Consider the following 19,675-nt stretch of genomic DNA (forward strand, 5'->3'; position numbering starts at 1 on the left):
TACATCTCACAGCACTAAGTGCATGGCTGCAGAGCTGCAGGAGGAAAGGGAAAAAATTGTGGCTTTGCGATTATTGAATGAACTTGTGTAGGAGTGCAGCAGACTGTGCTAAAAATGTGACTGTAACAGCCACTGTTGGCTCCAACAGCTAATCAAACAGAGAGACACTGAAAAGCACTGACGCCATGAAAAGAAGAGAAGCAGGAATTATGAACGTCTTTTAAAAGTAAGAACAATTGTAGGAGCTTACAGATTGTGCGCAGACAAGTAAAAGCAAAAGATATTGCAAACTACAGGCTCCATACGGAGCAGATTACTTAAAGCAAAGAAGATTGCTCCGTAATCTTCTTCACTCAGAAACATTCCCATTTATGAATGCAGTTGGGAGAATTGTAAATGCAAAATACACCCCAAAAAATATGTGGCTGCACACAAACTTATCTGGTTTTAAAAACTTCTCCACCCCCTTCCTCTATTTTTCTTTATCTGTCTCTGGTCTCAACAGTTCTTCCCAGATGGCCTTGATTTATTGCTGACCTCTATTTAGCCAGGGATCAGACGGAGCGTGCTGTCATTTCAGTCTCTCTTCAGTTAACGTTTACTCTCCCCATCGCTGTGATTGTATTTCAGTATCTGGAATTAACATTGAGGGCAGCGACAGGCATGCAGATAAATGGAGAGAAGCAGGGATGGTCCCCACAGTGACAACCTTCTTCTTCTTCGGGATGAACCTGCTTTCATTAGAGTGCTTCACCATCAAAGCATGGCTAAATATGTATATTTATATATATAAAATAATGATTGGGCATTAATTCCCAAAAGTTTAACCAGTAGAAATGCTCAGCTCGAACAATTCCTGAAAATTGTATCAGCTTCAATTAATAAAAAAACATGTCAAGGATATTAATACGTCCATTTTATTGCTACTTCTGCCAGAATTATTTAAGTATCATCGTATTGGAAATTATTGATATCTTGTTGAGCAGGTTTCTGTCAAATCCCCATGTTGCCCTCGTCAATGTGATTTATTGGTTTAGTCCTCAACTTTTTGATTCAAGGCTAGCGCTAATTGTGTGCCTACATGCTGACATTTCATCTCTTCCTATTTTGCAAAGTATTTCCTTTGATTTTATGACTTATGAGTGAGCAACATAACATTATTTTTTACCTTAGTAAATAATCCCAAAATCAATGGATGTCAATGCAAGAGCAAACATGTCAGAAAGGCAGATATAAAAAGCCAAAAACTCGGGACTGAAAGGGCCAAAGGAGAAAAGTCTTGACCACATCAAGAGCTGCTTACTCTGACATGGTCATAACCTGCTGCTGTCAGTTCTTCCCAATTCTCTTAAAAAACAACGACAACAAAAAAACATGTCATCTAACTTCAGGTTCAACCCTTAACTACCTTTGAGAAAGTCTAGTAGTTGTTCCAATTACCATAAATCAGGAAGGGAGCCATTACTATTCAGTTCTTCTTCTGCAGATAAAGGCTTTTACAGTCGTCATTGAGGGAGGGCTGCTGCCCCTGTGAGGTCATTTATAGAAATAACAATCACTACCCTGTTCAGTTTCTAACCCTTATTTGACTAAGAGTGTATAACTCTATAGGTTTAAATAGTTACTCTATATCCCCTCAGTGACTTCAACAATTCATTAAAAAAATGTCCTGGTTTTGCTATTTGCAGCAATCCTGGGAATCCTTTCTTCAACAGGGAGTGCAGAAAGGAAGATGGATGAAGCTAAATGCAGGGCGATCTGACTGGAGAAGATGTGAGCCAGTGATCAGGTTAGTGACCAGCAGACACACAGGCTGCAGTGGCTCTAGATAACTTGATAGTAAAAATATAAAGAAGCAAATATTATTGGGCCTCAGTAGTTTTAAAGTTTTCTCATGGAATAATTGCATTTGAATTTGCACATCTTAATTACACTAAAATGACCAGTGATGTTTTACTTTTTATGTCATTAGGTTGGAAAGTAAAATGATAAAGAACATGCATCCATTCTGTTTTTATATAGAATTATGTGTTTTCTTTATGTTAAAATCTAAAAACACAGAGAAACCGGTGGTTCTTAGTCATAATGTTATAAAGTGAAAAAAAAAATGAAGTCTGAATACTTTTGCACAGCGATGTATGGATGTAAATTCTGAGAAATAACTTATTTTTTTCAATTTTGCAATGATTTTAAAGTGGATTTGTGTTTACTCTAAGTTAACTTTTTTTCAGCAATATAAAGCTGTGTTAGACTAATGTAAAAAAAAAAAAACAGCAGATAACTGAGCGATCCGTCCTTATACCAGATGACAGTGGTTCAGAATATGGGAGAGGAGCTTATTTATGAAGACAGGATACACCTGTCACTTGGTCAGCAGGCCCCGGTTTAAATCAGACAAACTCAGTCAGGCACAGACATTCATATTCATTGGTGGAACCTGAGGGAGTCTGTTGGTGTTTGTATGTGAGATTAAGTATTTTGATCCATGAGGTTTTAAGTTGAAATCCAACAGCTGTTTTCAGAGGATTTATGTCACTTCAAGAAAGATCTGTCTGTCTGCGCTCCTGATCTTTATTCCACTGAGTTTCTGGTTCCACTTCATTCACCACACAGATATGCCGAAACAACAGATATTATGGATGGTAAAGGCATAATATGGCCTGTCAATGCCCTACTTCTCTGAAGCCTTTTCTCATTTTCCCTCCCATCTACCTTTGTTTGGCTTATCCATTTTCCTTTGTTGTTTGTTTCCTGTGAGGAATCTTTCTGATACACATAAGCTTATATAGCTGTGTTTTTCTCCATATGTTATTACAGTTCTAACCAAAACTCTTCCCTTTCCTGAAGTTTATGCCTTATTCCAACCCTAACATTACATTAACAAGCATCTTGGACATCAGTCTAGTCAACAATCCCCTCATATTAGCGATAGTTGAATGGGTTAAGGATGTGTTGCCTCATGAGGACAGATTTATGTTCACAATTAAAACCAAATGTCTTGACAAGACAGCGGATTACACCAGCGTAGCTTCCAGTGAAACCTTGATAATAATCCAGAGATTTCTCTTTCAATCTCTGGATTAAAATATATAATTCAGAGATTATATATATAAAAAGAATATATATGTAATATCTGTTTTCACACACGTTTAATATTATAATGTGTGGGTAGCTGCCAACAGGTTTCATGGCTTTGCAGCTCAACAGTGGCTTAGTTCTGAATTTTACTCATTAGTTTATGGTTCCTAACTCTTGTCATTTTTTTTCTGCTCGATGGATCTTTTCGTTTAGGATCAGGAAACTATCTCACTTCAGCAAAGCACAGCTACAGTGGACACAACTCTTCTTTTCGTGTTCTACTTTTCCGAGATACTGACCACAACAAAACAAAGCCACTCTACAACAATTGAACTTTTGGAGATGCTCCAATCTTGTTAAACCAACACAATTTAGGCCCTGACAAACTGGCTCAAATCTTTATGCAATCACAGGTTTTGCTGCTTCTAACACATCAATTTGGAAAAACAAAATGTCCCCTTGTAATGAAATGTTTTCCAACTACTAATTTCATCTATTAGTGGTCATAACATTATATTGAATTATTTACGCATTTTTCCATTTGTATATAATTTAATTATCTAACATTGCTCATTAAATTGGTTCATTTTACCCTTATAAGACTTAATAAGCAAGCTGTGAGCAAAAGTAGAAAGAGGAATTGTATTACTCTTTCAATATTAAGCACATAACGACTTGAATCTTTTGGTTCCACGCAAACTTTCATTGTTTTCTTTTTGTTTTCTGCATTAAATAAAAGAATATAAGAGATTGGTTTAGCACAAAACAAATAGTCCTGCCCAGTGTCTCAGAAAGATGGAGAGATGGGAAGCAACAGTGGGGCAATCAGGAAATTAGATGCTAATTATTTTAATTGAGTTCCTGCCAATAATTACTAAAATGTCATTAGCACTGCCACATCTATGCACTTGTTAACCGCCGTCATACAATTAGCTCAACTCACCCATAAATGCCCTCTACTAATGGAGGACGAGGACAGGCTGCACAGACCACACAAACACGACTCACATCCAAATGAGTGAAGGGTCTTAGCAGCTCAGGATCAGGATCTCTCCTCTGCTCCTTTCACCAGGAATAATGTATGAGCAGAAAAATATACAGTATGGAAAATAAAGAACCAGAAGTGATGGAAACGACACCAACATAAATTTCAGAAATTAGTTTTGCACTTTCATGAGAAAAACTATTTCTTTTCTCATTTTCTCCGGTATTTTTCAATCAGAAGTGCCTCACTTAGCCTATCTGGATGCTCCACAACTCATACAGAAATGGTAGCTTCTTATCCATTAGTCACTTTACCACTTCCATCCCTGCTTTGCTCTGTGAAAGCACTACTTTCTTGTTTAAACAAGCATGTTCTGTGACAGTGAAAGATTTTGGCATTAAAAGACTCAACTACAAAGAAATGATGAACTGCTTAGAATCGCTGGAGTTTAATTATACTGCCGTTGCAGTCTATATTACATGAGGTTTTTGTATTGATTATGTTGGCTTAAACTCATTAATTTCTCCTTACTGGCTGTCTTGCTGTCCATTTATCAACATGTCTTATAGCAAAATCTTTTAAATCCACTGAGTTTTATGGTAGCCGAATAGTAAAGATTTTTCTGCATTTGTGCAACTGCTGGAGATTTTAAAAGAAAACTGAAGGATGCATGAAAATACTGTGTCTAAAGAAAGACTAAATAGGAGACAAAATTTGAAGTATTATCTAAAATATACTCTTGAGAATTAATTGTAATTAATTGTTACAAATTTAGAGTTTCTTACCCTGAGATGTGAGAGTTTGTCTGGTCGGAAAACCTAATCGTTCAAGTTTGAACCATCCAGCTGCTGATCAGAGATGTACTTTAAAACCCTCTGATTTTGCCATCCTCATCAATGTCCCCTCTCCGAAGGCAACCATTTGGATAAGGACAATCATACGACCACCTCAAGAAAACACCGTTTTCAAGTAGAAGCATATAAAATAATTTTTTTTTAGATGTGATAGATTCTAAGTTCCTGCATTTCTAAGACCCGAAGGATGAAGGGATGTCCGTGTTGCACCCGTGAGCTGTTACCACAGGAAGTTACAGAACCAAATTTTTGCCACTCTAGACCCCAAAGATGTCATGTCTTTGATTCTGCAGAGCCAGCAAGTTAAGAAACCTCATGTTCAGACAGCACAACGGTGCTGTGAATATGAGCAACTGTGATAAAAAAAAAGAGCTCTCTTGTTGTGTCACAACTGCTCGCCTTTTTGCATGTTACTCTAACAGTCAGCAAAAGAAAATATTGATTTACCATTTCTATTTTCTAAAACTTTCAAACTATGTTGGAACCATAAACACCGCTTAAAATTAAACCTGAGAATTTTAATTTATTATAAAAAAAGAAAAAACCTAAAGGCTTTTGACTGTATTGACCTTTCTCAAATCTCACAACTGCCTGAAAAAATGGTTAATGTTATGTCTTTATTTTAATGATGCCTTTGAGCTCTGTGTGTAATACGAGCTTCTCTGCTTTGGCACTTTGAAGGTCGCCTGCCAGAGATGATGTCTGCACCTGCAGTGGACAGATAAACTAGCTCTCACAGTGCGTCTTGTAAATATTGTTGCACTTCTTCTTGGGGTATAAAACACATTTGTAAGACAAGGCAGACAGGGTTCTCACCTGCGGTTCTAAATAAACCTCACTGGGTGTTTCCAGCTGCAGCAGATTCATCCATTCTTTTTTCCACAACGCCACCAACTGTTTTAATACTAAATGCTGCTTAGCGTCCAGCACAAAGCATCAACAAATGCAGTCAAACCCCACACATGTCCCTTGACAGATTTCTTAAAAGAGCTATTGTTGCACAGCTGTACAAATACTAGATTTTGTTTTTCAATAATATTGTTCAGAAGTTATTTCCAGAGAAATACATCAGCCTCCGTTCTTTGCTAAGCAAAACATGAATATTAATTTTCCTTCTCCTTTTCTGTAATCCCACAGCAAAATCTCTATACACTATGGTCCATCAAATGAACCTCAAATCAAGAGAAAACTACGTGGAAAGCAACTAAATAAGAGACACTATGTCCTCTTTTTGCCTGTGGTTGTCAATAATATTATAAAATAATATTGATCTGTCTTCTTTAACCATCAAATAGAGTTATAATTTTAACATGCTGCAGTTCAGTCACAGATCTTCTTCAGGCAAAAACCAACTTGGAGTTGTTGTCCTATCAGCTCAGCCTCCAGACATGGGGTTAAATATTCATCACAGTAACGGCCCTTTTTTTTTAAAAAAAACATTTAGTTTTCATTTATGCCATTTCAATTAAATACACTCATCCACTGCAGCATGTAAATATTTTTCTTTAGTTCCATCATCTTCTGATGTTCCTGTTGGGGTTGAAAACATATTCTACCCAAACCTTTTGTATTTTCTAAGAGCCCAAGTCACTTCCTTTGATTGAATGGAGACTTTTTATTTAGCTCAAACATATGTCCAAGTACGGTAACATGTGGTTGCAGAGTACTTGCAGAAACAAAACAGTTGATGGAAAAAACAGTTATTTCATTGATGATAAAGGAAATTATTTGGCATTTATTTTTTTTGCTAATGGCCTTATCTGCTACTTTCTTGTTACATCCAATTCAACAGTAACACATTTGAAGTCTAATCCCTGAAGAAGTTGCTTGTATTAGCCTCATCAGTAAGATAAAAAAAAAATAAACATGTTTGGCAAGAGATGACAAACTTTAAATTGCTCAAATTGAAGCTGTAGGATTTTCTTTTATCCTAATTCTAAATATAATCATCATCAATCTGAAATAAATAAATAAATACCTTTTTCCTGCCAATGATGCAGCTGTGAATCACTACATATACCGGGAGGAATGACCGGCTTTTGTAATTAAGGTATTCTTACATGAAAGCCCTGATTGCTTCTGTGGAATAAAGATGGAGCAGGTCAGCGGTACTGAACTCCACACAGCTACACCTTCGTCTACACACACTCACACACAAAACACATTCACACAGGAACCCTGGCAGTCTTTCTGTAGCACCATCTCTGTGGAGCTCAGTGGGATGCCAGTGTTATCACCGTGGAATATAAATACACATGCAGAGCATCATGGGGAGAGAAGAGGAGAAGCAGTCACAAATTATGCCTCAATGTAAAGGAGTGTTCTCTATTGAACTAAAGAGATGCATTATTATTATTGCTGCAGCTGAATCCAGACAGAATCTACAGAAGCACAGCAGGATATTATTATAATAGCTGGGTCTAATAACAGGAATCTGATGGAAATCCAACTTTATAATATCCTTGCTTAGAAGAAAGGGAAGCAAGAGGAACTTAATATGAAAGGCTAAAACCTGTGGGTGGGTCTAGATACACAAAGCCTGCTTTATGTGGTTTCATTTTTTTTTTAATAATTGGAATACAGGTTGAATGACATCTGTAGAAAGTTTTTTTTTCTTTCAGTGGCCCATTTATTCACTTTTAAACTTTTCTCACTTAAATTTTCTGAACTTTTTTCTTTCAATGTCAGCTGTGAAACAAGGTTTCTAGTAAGGATTATTTTTAGCTGTGCAGTAAATCTACAAACTGCAACTGCAGAAAAACAAAACATCTGGTTTTAGATGGACGCAAACCATGTAATGAGTGACATGGTAGTTACATTGGCAAGTTCTTTCTAAGAATCTTAAATGAATAAGAACACAAAGAATCAAATGTAAAACTTTGGAAAACAATATTTTCTCATTAATGAAAGATCCATTGGAAAATTGTATCATTTTCCAAACAGCAAGCATCATAAGTAAGCACCAAGTTGCAGTTACAAACCATTTTTACCAGGAAGTTGTGGATTCTCTACTTTTAGTCAGTAAGCTGCAGTGAAATAAAAAAAATTAAGCACAAAAGGTATAAGAACAATCTCAAAGTAAATTATATTTTTATGGCATGCAGAGACATTTCACTGCCTCATCCAAACTGCAATGGGCAAGGAGATCAGATAACAGGAAGGCTGAGTACATTACAGAAAAGTAACTTTGTTTAATTCCTTTGAGTGTTCAACTTAAACCTGTGATGAATCACAATGGGTGTAAATGTTTAGTCTCTTTTGCAGAGGTATGCAAAGGCCATAAGAAGGGGATTTAAACAGTATCCTGATTATTTATAATCACATTTAAAGAACATTTTGAAAATGTCTGACAAGGGAAAAGACAGATATAGCCAACACAACCAAAAATACAAACTAATATGTGTCATCAGTACAATGATGCATTCATCATGTTTTCATAAACGAGTTCATCTACTTATAAGCAAAAGTAAATGTACAAGCAATCTTAAATCTTTTTAATAATGAATATGTCGCGTGATTGTATCTGGCATAATAACGGACAAGACACAAACCGGGAAAGCTAAAAGAAAAAAAACATTTCCATTTCTATTTTTTCTTTGTTGTTAGAGTTTATTATTGTTTTGCGTTGTCCTTATTTCTCTGTATCACCATGATGACACGGCACAGAGAAACATACGTCCCAGAAAGAAAAAAATTTAGAACATTTTTAATGTCTGAAATTATAAGAATTATAAGTATTGCGATTGTAAATGGAATTAAATCAGACTTAAATAGGTCAGATAAATCCTTAATTCATCATTTTGATCCAAATTAAAATTAATCATTTTAAACTTTTAACTTGTTTGGTATTGCAATTGATAAAAAGCTATTTCTTAAACCTGCAGTCGGTACAGGAATTCAGATTTATTAGCTATGTGCTTTGCACTCAAAAGCCAATTTGTTATGTTTTTATGGAAATTAATTGTTCATCGCTTCTCTCAGTGTGTATAAATAAATTGTACTTGTGTGCTCCATCAGCATCTCTGAAATGCACATTTAGCATATTACAGAGGAATTATATGGTGCAATCAATATATAACTGTATAGTCCTTAAAATAATTGCTCTCTGTGCAGTTAATGCGCTGTAGGAGCCAACACAACAGCGAAAACCACGGCGGTGCTGAACAGAATGGAGGTTGATATCTTGATGACTGATTGCTCTTATATGATGACTTAAAGAGTTTCCTTTCACACCAGTTGCAGTTTCATTTTATGCATCCAGGAAATGTCCAGTAATTGTCTCATTAAACAAACACCTGTCACCATAATTAAATTTTCTACTTAGTATATAACACAAAAATAACACGCTATTTGAGTGTTGTACAAATTTCAAATGGGCCCTAAATGCATCTTTAGGTGGTGTAAATCAAATGAGTTTAGATTGAAACAATTAGCATTCTTCCCCAGAGCAAATGCTTTCTATGAGACTTGGGCTCTAATGCTGTTGCTGGACTGAAACTAAAGCTTAGATCAAAATTTAATCACACTTCTGGCAGAGTTAGGTTCAAAGCAATCATTTTGTTTCTTCTTACTGGAGGTGATTTTTGGCTTTTAGGTCTCAATATGAATCTGATAGTGTCTCCAGAGGGAGCTAAAGATTAGGGTGATGGCAAGGAGGCCTTCCAACCCCAAAGACTTGCAGCCAAAATGAAATTGTCAAAATACAATAAAAAACATGCAGAAAGCTGGTCAGCAAGAACAATTTTACTACTGTGATTCTAACAAATGTTTCCATTCATTATTGAGAAGAGATGCCATTGTTTATTATAAAGGGAAAAAAATCTCCTTTTTACATTCATGAATTATCTTTTGAGAGAAAGAAAAGGTTTATCTCTGGAAATAATCCTGTTATTTCCTGGTTTGTAGTGGAATGTAATTATATGTCATCAATGTGATGATGTTGTTTAAAGTGTAAATAAGAGGGAAAGACAAGCAAATATTTTGGTTGCATGAAAATAATCTTAAAATCCGCATCTGTCTTGGGTTTGAATACATTCAGACTCACATTTAATAAAACAAACACTTTCACACATTAACAGCTTTCTAATATCTGAGATGTTTTTACATGCATCAGCTGTGTGATGGAATTTTTTTATGATTTTCACACATTGGTAAAAACCAAAAGCATTGCAAAAATAATTAATGGCAAAACAAAACATCATGTTAACTGGGAATGTGTTCGCGGGAAGACCACTCAGTAAAATATCCAAGTAATCGATCTGTAAATGTCTTTGAAAACAAATCTTAAGCCATCAAACAGAACATCTTGGAACAGCTTGGTTTCAAACATAAAGCAGCTTCAAATCATGCAGACAAGAGCGAACAGTGAATGACACTCTGCTTATATCAGGAGTTCATGTTAAACACTAAAAGTTTCCAGAAATCACAACTATGACAGATCCATCAGCGAGGAATATGCTGTTCTGGCATCTTTGTCCCCACTTGTTGGACGAAAACCTGACATGTGCCAGTCAGGGCATTTCTCTGACGTTTTCCATTACCGATTGCTCACAAACTCTGCATGTTGTTGGATACAACCAGATCTGCACTGACACAACCCATGCTGATCTGCCAGCCTCCAAAACATTTCTATGGCAACAGACGGGAGAATCCATCCAAAAGGTATTTATCTCATTTATACGTTCAGCTTAAAGGCAGCCTCTTGTCATGGAAACGGTGTGTGTTTTTGTCCTACCTCCAGAGATCTCGTTGGCGTCGTCAGGAGGTCCATCTGAATCAGTCAGTCTCTGCGGCTCAGACTCATCTTCTTTGTCACCATCACCGCCAGCAGCTGGTTTAGCTGGAGAGAGGCAATGAGACGTTAGCAGAACAGAAATAAAACATGGATTAAGAAACGTTATTTTGACATCAATGTGGTAATATGGATGAGATCAAAACTGCTAGTTTCCCTGATGACTTCACACAAAACTCTTAGTATTTCCATAGAAACGACCACAATAAAAACTGTCCATAATTAAATTGTTTCCAAAACACTGAAGACAAAATCTCCATAAAGTTTTATCTGTGTATTTTATTTATGTGCTGAACTAAACAAGAAGCTTAATTTACTTCCAAGACAAATTTGAATATCAAATCAGCTTTAAACCTCACTTCAATATTCATTTAACTTTCACACCACATTTTGGTAATCAATTATCACAGAACCTCAAAAATGAGCTCCGGTTAGCAGGACCGGCGCCATTTGAACACTTTGACTAATCTGACATTTTTGATCAGAAGCAAATTCATCATGCTAAAAGGAAAAAAAAGTCTGGCCCTAAGAAAGAGGATAATAGACACTTAATATGAGGGTGTCATTGTCATTTCCAAATGTTTCATGATGTGTAGAAGAGTTGCATGATGCATCATTGCAAAACTTCAGGGCGCACATTGTTTTGCAAATAAACGCGGATGTGACTGAAAGCACAACTTTTTAAAAACTGCAGAGCCAGACATGCCAAGATGATTGTTGTTGAAATAGCCTCTGCTGGACTTGATGTGTCAAGAAAGCGTCATTGCTCTTCACCATGAAGAACTTTGAGGTCTCGTCTTGGAACTTCGAGGTCCAAGAAAAAATCCTTTGCTGAAACAACAGGGCATCAATGTCCGACTAAAGTTGAACATTTGAAACATGGTGATGTGTTTTGGAAAAGTGTTCTTTTTAAAGAGTTTAAAGAGTGTAAATTTGAGCTCTTTGGGCACAGGGGTGTTGATTTAGTTTGGAGAATGAAGGGAGAGACTTTCGACTCTAAAAACACAGTAGTAGTAATCTTAAACGCTATTAAATACCAGAGAGCTGGTATTTATGTTGAAACTGATCGTACTGCCAGAGTCTTTTGGCAGTCCTTTGGTCCAAGGCTTCTCCAAGCCAAGATGGGGGGAATGGAAGAGAGTAGAAAATAACTTTGAAAAATGAGACAATGAAGCAACAACAAAACCAAGCAGAAGAACAAATAAGAGAAAAGTGACACAGAGGGAAAAGATATAAACACTGCATAACAAAATGATCTAAAAGAATGTCTAAGCAGCTTAAAATAGGCATAGGCCAAACGTAATGAGAAACAAAAAGACTATTTAGTTAAGTAGAAAAACAGAAAAGACAAGACTATTCCAGAAGGGCAGAAAGAAAATAAAACAAACCTTTAAATCTCCCCCGAAGAGGTCTGCTCTGCTCTCTGCCTCTAATAGCAATGACACTGATAATGTAGTCCTTAGACGGATTGTAGTCCGTTATTAAAACCTTTGGGTCAGATTTAGACAGATTGATCTCCCTTTGCTGACCACCTAAAGCAGAGAAAGACAGGACATTTAGACACTCAGTCACAAGAAATAACATTAGAATTACATAAAAATGTTTTATTGTAAGCCGCCATTTAGGAAAAAGCAAACTCATTTGAAGAGTTGTTCAATAGTCAAGGTGGAAATAGTTTGTTATGTGGATTTATTTATGCAGTTCTTATATAGATCATATACCTGACAAATACAAGTGGTTAAATGTGGATAAAAAAGGAAAATCTACTGTTATGATTTTGTGTTTGGTTTTCTGTTCTTTCCTTCTGTTAGATGCTTTCTGTGCTTTTATTAATCTTGTGAACCTGCTGTTGACAGGTTATTAAATTGTTTCAGGTAATTTTATACTTAAAGTTAACATAAATTTCACAAACATTTCTAAACTGTGGCTTGAAACTGCAGCTGCAGAAGCAAACTAATGTATAATACCGTTGTGGAGACAAGTTTGCTATAAAATCCTACACATGTGAATTATTCCCCTGTGTGTGTGTGTGTGTGTGTGTGTTCGTGCGTGCGCGCGTGCGTGAGTGCGTGCGTGCGTGCGTGTGTGTGTGTGTGTGTGTGTGCGTGGGTGTGTATATGTGTGTGAGCGCCTATTCTTCCCTTCCTGCAAACTATAAGTTTAGTGCGTCCCAGCCAGAGTGGCACAGAGGAAACTGCAGCAGGTTCACACAACGTCCTGCACCGCTTTGTACTGCAATACACTGGAAGGACTCAACACTGATCCAGGAACAAAAACATGGATTACATTAAGAAAACCTCCAGCAAGTCATTTTCTCCTGTGAAATCGATCTTATCTTCTTTCATAAAAAACAAGCTCTGTCTGTCTTTGTAGAACAGGAAAATTATCCTGACCCAAAAGGTCAGTGACTAATCTAACTGAATCCTTTGTGAACTATAAAGATGTTACCTGAGCAGCTCTGAACTAGCTCCATCATTCACCTCATCTGACTCAGAAACAAGAAGGAAGGAGCATGATTCTGTCCTTTCACAGTGATCAAAAAAGGCTTTATTAACCATATGAATGCAGCAAAGATTGTGCTGAATTTAATTACATGAAACTGCATTTTCAGCAATAAGCTGCTCTTTTGTCTGAGAAGAAAGAATGCATAAAGCTGAATTTCAGTTCTGTTCTCATGACATCACCAGATGGGTTTTATGCAAGAATCCCTGTTCCTGCATATTCCTTTTTAACACAGGCTGTAAAAGAATCAACTCTAATGGTAAGTCCAGCTTTCTTACAAGATGCAGACCATAATGCAGTAGCAGTGAAGTGCCTGATTCTTGGCTGTAAATGCAGGTGCACTGCGACTACAGGATGAGGATCCTCTCAGTGATGATTAGAGCGATTTCTACTAGGCTGTGAATGCACTGCATCTGCACATTGATCAGCGTGTGACAGATGCAAAACAAAGCAGAACATGGTGCATTCTTCAGCTGACCCAGGCTGACCTCCAACATGAGTTAGAAAGTGGTCTTGCTATTAGTCCCTCTTTTAAAAATCTGCTGACAAGTCCCACGTATTCAGAAGAAACACTCCCCCACGCTCTCCAAATTGGCAAAGGTGCAGAACAAACTTTGAGGTCTGCGGATCTCCCAGAAGTGAAATTTGTTCAAAGGAGTTTTGATAAGAAGTAAATTACATAATCCTTCTTGGCAGATAAAAAAAAAAAAAATCCAGTTCCTAATTCTTTCCTCGGGCGGCTGAAGTTACGCGACTCTTTGACATAGTGTTTTATCTCTGTGTGTGTATTTTGTTCATGTGTGTAGAGGATCCTACCTGGTAAGCTGTTGTAGAGAAATAAATAGCTGTCGACATCTCCTCTGGGCTCCCTCCATGAAACTAGGAGTTTGCGGGAACTGTGCACTTTAAAACGCAGCCTCCTCGGAGCTGGAACTGAAGAGTGAGGTAACACTCAAACCAGATACAAGCATGTAAAAAGAGACCAGTGTCTAATCCAAGGTAACATTGTGACCTGAAAAGTTTCTAAGCATCATTAGACATGTCTTAAAAAGTATTCAGAAGGGATCTGAAAGCTGCAGAATAAGATGAACCAGGAAGGAAGAAATTGGAATAAAATTCAGATCGGGAGTTCAGTTTATGATGGAATAAATATGGTATTTCTACACCCTGTCACCATACAACCACATATTTTGATGCATTCTGCTGGAATATTATGGCATATACTTATATAGTGCTTTATTAAGTCCAGACGACCCCAAATCACTTCACACTACATTCAGTCCTTCACCCATTCATGCACACATTTACACACTGCTATAAGCTACATAGTAGCCTCATCTGCCCTGCGGCAGTCTGACAGAAGCTGGGCTGCTATGCACCGGTGCCTCTGGGCCCTCTGATCACCACCAGCAGACAAGGCAGGTGAGATGTCAAGGACACACAAAAACGACAGAGCGGGGGTTGAAACTCCTCCCGCCACCATATTATATGAGAAAAAACAGAACAGAGTTGCACATAATTGTCACTTGGTTGGAAAAAAATGTGGATTACATTTTTTGTGAATACACAACGGAGTCCCAGTAACTTTGTGGGAGCTGCAGGTAGGTGAATCTGTAGAACAATTGCAGAGTCATTCACTCAAGTAATATGCCCTTTATGGAAGACTGGAATAAAGAAATACTTTGCCAAATGAAAGTCATAAAAAGTTTAGCTTGCAGTGTCCCACAAACCATACGGGACACAGTAAACATGTTGTGAAAGCTGATTTGTTTTTTTCCCTGCATGGAAAACATGATGTGTGCAAGCAAAAGACTTAAGACTAGGGTTGAAATTAAACTTCAAGTTAGACAACGACCATATGCATAGACACAAAGATACAATGGATGTAACAAGACAAAATCTGCAAAAGTGATTGGATTTATGGAAAGCATTTATAAATTTATGGTTCAAACAATGAATTTTATTTGTCATGTTGTATGTGTCATTTTGTTTTTAGTTGTTTTCCTCTCTCCATCCATCCCAAACAGGCCTTCCTGGGTCTCTGCTTTCTGCATTTGTTCATTTTAAATTAAATTTCAAGATGCATCTGTGAAGCATTTTCTGTATGTGTAGAAAGTCCTGATTCTGCTGCTTCTGCCTGTTGGGCCCTCATTGGGCCTCAGTCGACCACCTCTATCTACAGACTCCTTGATAACATTGATTTTAGGTTTTCGTTCTGAGCCTCGAGTTCTGTTAATATCTTGGGTTTCTGGGGTCCAGACTGGCCATGTGTGAAAGAGAAGGTGGAGCATTAATGCTGGATTGTCTGTATGCCTTCAATGGATAGCTGGACCTTGAAATTACTTTATTTCAAACTTCTGCCTGCTCGGTAGGGGCAAATGAACAGAACTAGTCAGTCTTAAGTTTTTTTTATTTAATCTCTATGAACATCCATTCATTGGTGCCTTACTCCATCTGTCGACAGGCGAGAGGCGGGGTAACCCTGGACAGATAATCTGTATGAACAGTTCTTTACAAATATTCATTTTTGGCTAAATGTGTTTTATGGTACCTGAAACAGCAAAAGACTCAAGGTGCTGTGGTAACAGCACCCACCATGCATCCATTTCATGACAGAAGTTAGCAATTGCCTAGAAAGTTGCTTAATTCTGCAAAAATGTGAGACTGTGTTGCCACTGTGTTCCTCTGGTTTGCATCATGCTTTGTATTTTGCATTGCAGGTTTTTTTTTGTTTTTCCAGTTGTCGTTGTTAAATCGGCTGCCTTTGTTTCTGCACCAGCCTGCAGGCGTTTGAGTCTTTTGTTCAACATTCAGCTGATAAAACAGCTACAAAAAGTCATTCTGGGTTCATGGGGTCCATCAGAAGTCCTGGCTGACAAACCAGCAGCTTATGACTCATGGTCGATTATGCCAGCTTTCTTCCCACATCGAACTCTGAGGCAGGTTGTGTCATTAGTGCCTTTACTGCTGGATGTCCAGAAGACATTTAGAAAGAAACTGCCTGTTATTCCTATTAGTGAAGAGAATGCAAGTTATTAATATATTCATAGTAAAAGCACGGATTTATTTTTTAATGTGTTGACATTATGACTGCAATATAATAATCAAAATGAAACAGGGGAAAACATTTAAGTTGCAAATTATAGTTTTTACTGTGCTTATCAAAGCATATTCACATTCTGGCACAAATCATATTCAGGTACAAATATCTGCATAACATGTTTTATGTTTCTAGTTATTGATTCAGCCATTCAACACAATTGGCTAAGCATGTAATTAAAGCTATTAATTATTTACAGGTAAGTGATTAATGAAATATTTTTATGATGTCCCTTTACTGACCTTAAAAATTTAACCAAGTCAATCAAAAGCAAGTCCAGCAGAAAATGTTACATTTTAAAGAATTCTCATAAATTGACAAATGGTATAATTGACTGCCTTTTGCATCTTGTAGTTTATGGCAAATATGGAATTTTCTTTAAATGTCTCATTATTTTTGTTAAAAAGTAACAAAGTTATTAACTTTTTACTAATGGAGTCGCGTAACTCCTGATACTTAGGCACCACAAGCAAAGTCAATCAAAAGATTCACATCCTTTTATAATATTTCATGCTCCATTGTAATTTGCGAAAACATCGATAACACTCTAAGTTTTACACTTTCCTTGCTGCGTTTCTTAAGAGACGACACTATGCCACCTATCCAATATTCTAAAGGCATGGGCTGAAAATGTATAATTATACCACACAATAAAAATCTATGAATAATTTTCAGTGCTTGATGGCGCTCAGAAGATTACCACCTTGGTATCACTTAGTGTGTTTGATGGTTGGTGAAGTGAGTAGGTAGGATCTTTATAATTGGGTGAAAATTGCCTTGAGTGCATCTACTTTGCTTTGCATGCCAATGATTACACTCACCTACTGAATTATGGAACAAACCTATAAGAAAAATAAATTGAGCCCACTATATGTCTGAATGTCGAGATCTATGAGCAGGACGGTGATTGTATCGACATAAAATTTTGATGAATGACTTTTGGAAACAACCCCAGGATGCCAACTGAACATGAGGGCCTCTGATTACCCTTCAACAATCTCACACGTTTGTTCTTGTTTATCACCATATGGCCGTAGATATCAACCACACTTCACATTTTCTTTCTGGATAGAAGTGCCTAGATCTCATGCATTCAGTAGTGTCTCTCTGCGTCTCACAATATCACATTCTGTGGACTTCATATTGTGTCTAATATCAAACGCAGCAGATTATTTGGCAGATTATTTTGTGAATACGGCATATTAATACAGCTCTACATGAACGGTGGTTAAACAGACGACAGCAAGAAGCATTAAGCCATTTTAACAGTTTTTTAAACATATATATATATATAAAGAATAGATTATGCAAACACTTCAAGAAGTAGATTTCTCATATCATCTTGGGCAAATCCAACAATCCTTTGTGAGAGCATTTCTGCACCCTCAAATGGCTAACAAGTGAACCAGCTCCACTTAAAACTCCATTTACACCAAGTTACCTTGATGAACAACTATTTCTGCTTTTCAGATGCAGTGATGAAGGCAAATACAAAACTAATTGAAGCAAGACAGCAAGCAACTTGTAAAATACAAAACAAAAGCATCACTACAAAACTTTAGTAAAGACAAACAATAACAGAAAAACTTATACTACAGCCATAAACACAAAGAGCAATTTCTTCAAGCACTCCTAAAACAAAAGTTGGCAAATTATCAATGAGAATTAAATGCAAATTCATTCCTTATGTATAGTTCACATGCTTTCCTCTTTTGAGCCATCATTTAAAGGATCTTTTAAATTTGAGCTTGGGTTATTTCTTTTTCAGAGTGTAGACTAAAGATCTCATTCAGCTGTATGAACTGGAATTATCTGGGTTAACGTGAAGCAAACACGGTTTGAGATTTCTAGTCTGAAAAGGGGATGATTCCTGTCAGGATGACGAGCAGAGAGAGTTCAGAGGGAATCCCGACTGATGAGTAAATGCTCACCGGTGCATCATTTTCCCACCGTCCTCTCAGTCATTGTCCTCAACTTCAGCTGCAACACAGAAACTTCACATCTTTGATTTCCTCTCCAACTTAAGTTGTTTTTTCTTCCCCCAAACATCTTCTCTCCTATTGTTTACTTCCAGAGGGCCCTTCTCTCTTATTCTTCACTGCTCTTTGCAATCTCACCATTCAACATTCATTCAAAATCGTTTTTGTCCTAACCCATGTTTATCTTTGAACTCGCTGACTTCTCAGTCTCCTCTTTACCATTCCTTAGCATCACCTTCCTTCTCATGTTAATCTCTTATCCTTTTGTTCTCCAACTTTCCTTTTTTTTTTTTTTTTTTTACAGCTGTTTCCTTCTCAACCTCATCTCATATCAGTCACACTTTGATTTTCCTTCCTCTTTTATCCTCTCGCCAACATTTCTACTTAATTTTTTTTTTCCTTCTTTGCTTTAAGTCCCTGGCTACCCTCTCCTTGTCTCTCCAGATAAGCCTGCTACTGACTCCGCCGAGTATTCAGGCCGCAGGAGCTCTGCTAATGCTCAGGATTTATGGATGACAAATGCTCGCTCTGTCACCGCAAGATAGCTATCCTGCACCGAACCTGAGGGAGAACGCCCGGGCGTGCTCACTCAACGTGGCGGCCGTCTCGTTTGTACACAAACTACTCTGTTCACGGAGGAGACGGCACTTAGCGCAAATCCACTCCGGCTTCTATCCACCTCTCCCCTCTTTTTATCTCCTCCACTGCTCTCTTGGAACCCTTCTCTGTTTTATCACATCTTCAGGTTTAAACTGTCTGCCTCTCATCCATTCTGCTCTTTTTTTTCACGTTTTATTTCATCCCCTCTTTCCCCACCTTACACTCCTGCTTGTGCTTCAGTGAATGAATGCCTTTTTGCACCCTTTTATCGAATCCTTGTGTAAGTAATTCCTTTTTCTTCCAGCAGTCATATGGCTGCTGCATTGAGTGTGTAAGTCTGAATACTAAGCTGTATGATTATACTGTTGCCCTATCAGTCCCCTTCAGTCCATTGGTCAAGGTTGAGCATTTAAATAATAATAGCAATAATAATGAACAAGAAGAAGAACCAAAAAGATAATTAAAACTCTGTCTTTACTTGCCATGTGTTAAATGCAAACATTTATGTAGCTAATGTGTTCAATCATGATTTAGATTCATGTACATACAGAGTGAAACACATAAAGTGTTTATTTCTGTCAATGCAATCAGCACAGGGCAGCTCATGCTTTGAATATTTTAATGACAGAACAGAGGAACATTTCAATCTTCTAGGCAGTTTTCTAAATCCATTAAACATGTGGTTAGGAACAAATCACAATCTGTGATCATGTGTGGATTAGTGTCTGTTGCATATTAAACATGGTTTTTGGTCTTGCTCATTCTTCAGTATTTTATGACTTAATC

At 37.2% G+C, this 19,675-nt stretch overlaps 1 protein-coding gene across 2 annotated transcripts in view; it reads right to left on the reverse strand.

Annotated features, from left to right (window-relative positions):
* Positions 1-19,675, reverse strand: part of col14a1a (collagen, type XIV, alpha 1a) — a 108,592-nt gene that overhangs the window by 77,715 nt on the left and 11,202 nt on the right. For both annotated transcript variants that reach the window (XM_055041883.1, XM_055041882.1), the window contains exons 3-5: positions 14,027-14,143; positions 12,097-12,240; positions 10,652-10,756 (exon numbers count right to left, since the gene is read on the reverse strand). In XM_055041883.1, the coding sequence (XP_054897858.1) occupies positions 10,652-10,756; positions 12,097-12,240; positions 14,027-14,143 (366 nt within the window). The remainder of the gene's footprint in view (positions 1-10,651; positions 10,757-12,096; positions 12,241-14,026; positions 14,144-19,675) is intronic.

The sequence above is a fragment of the Poeciliopsis prolifica genome, unplaced genomic scaffold (genome assembly GCF_027474105.1).
Source record: "Poeciliopsis prolifica strain line A6 unplaced genomic scaffold, Auburn_PproV2 SCAFFOLD017, whole genome shotgun sequence".
Classification (NCBI taxonomy): Eukaryota; Metazoa; Chordata; class Actinopteri; order Cyprinodontiformes; family Poeciliidae; genus Poeciliopsis; species Poeciliopsis prolifica.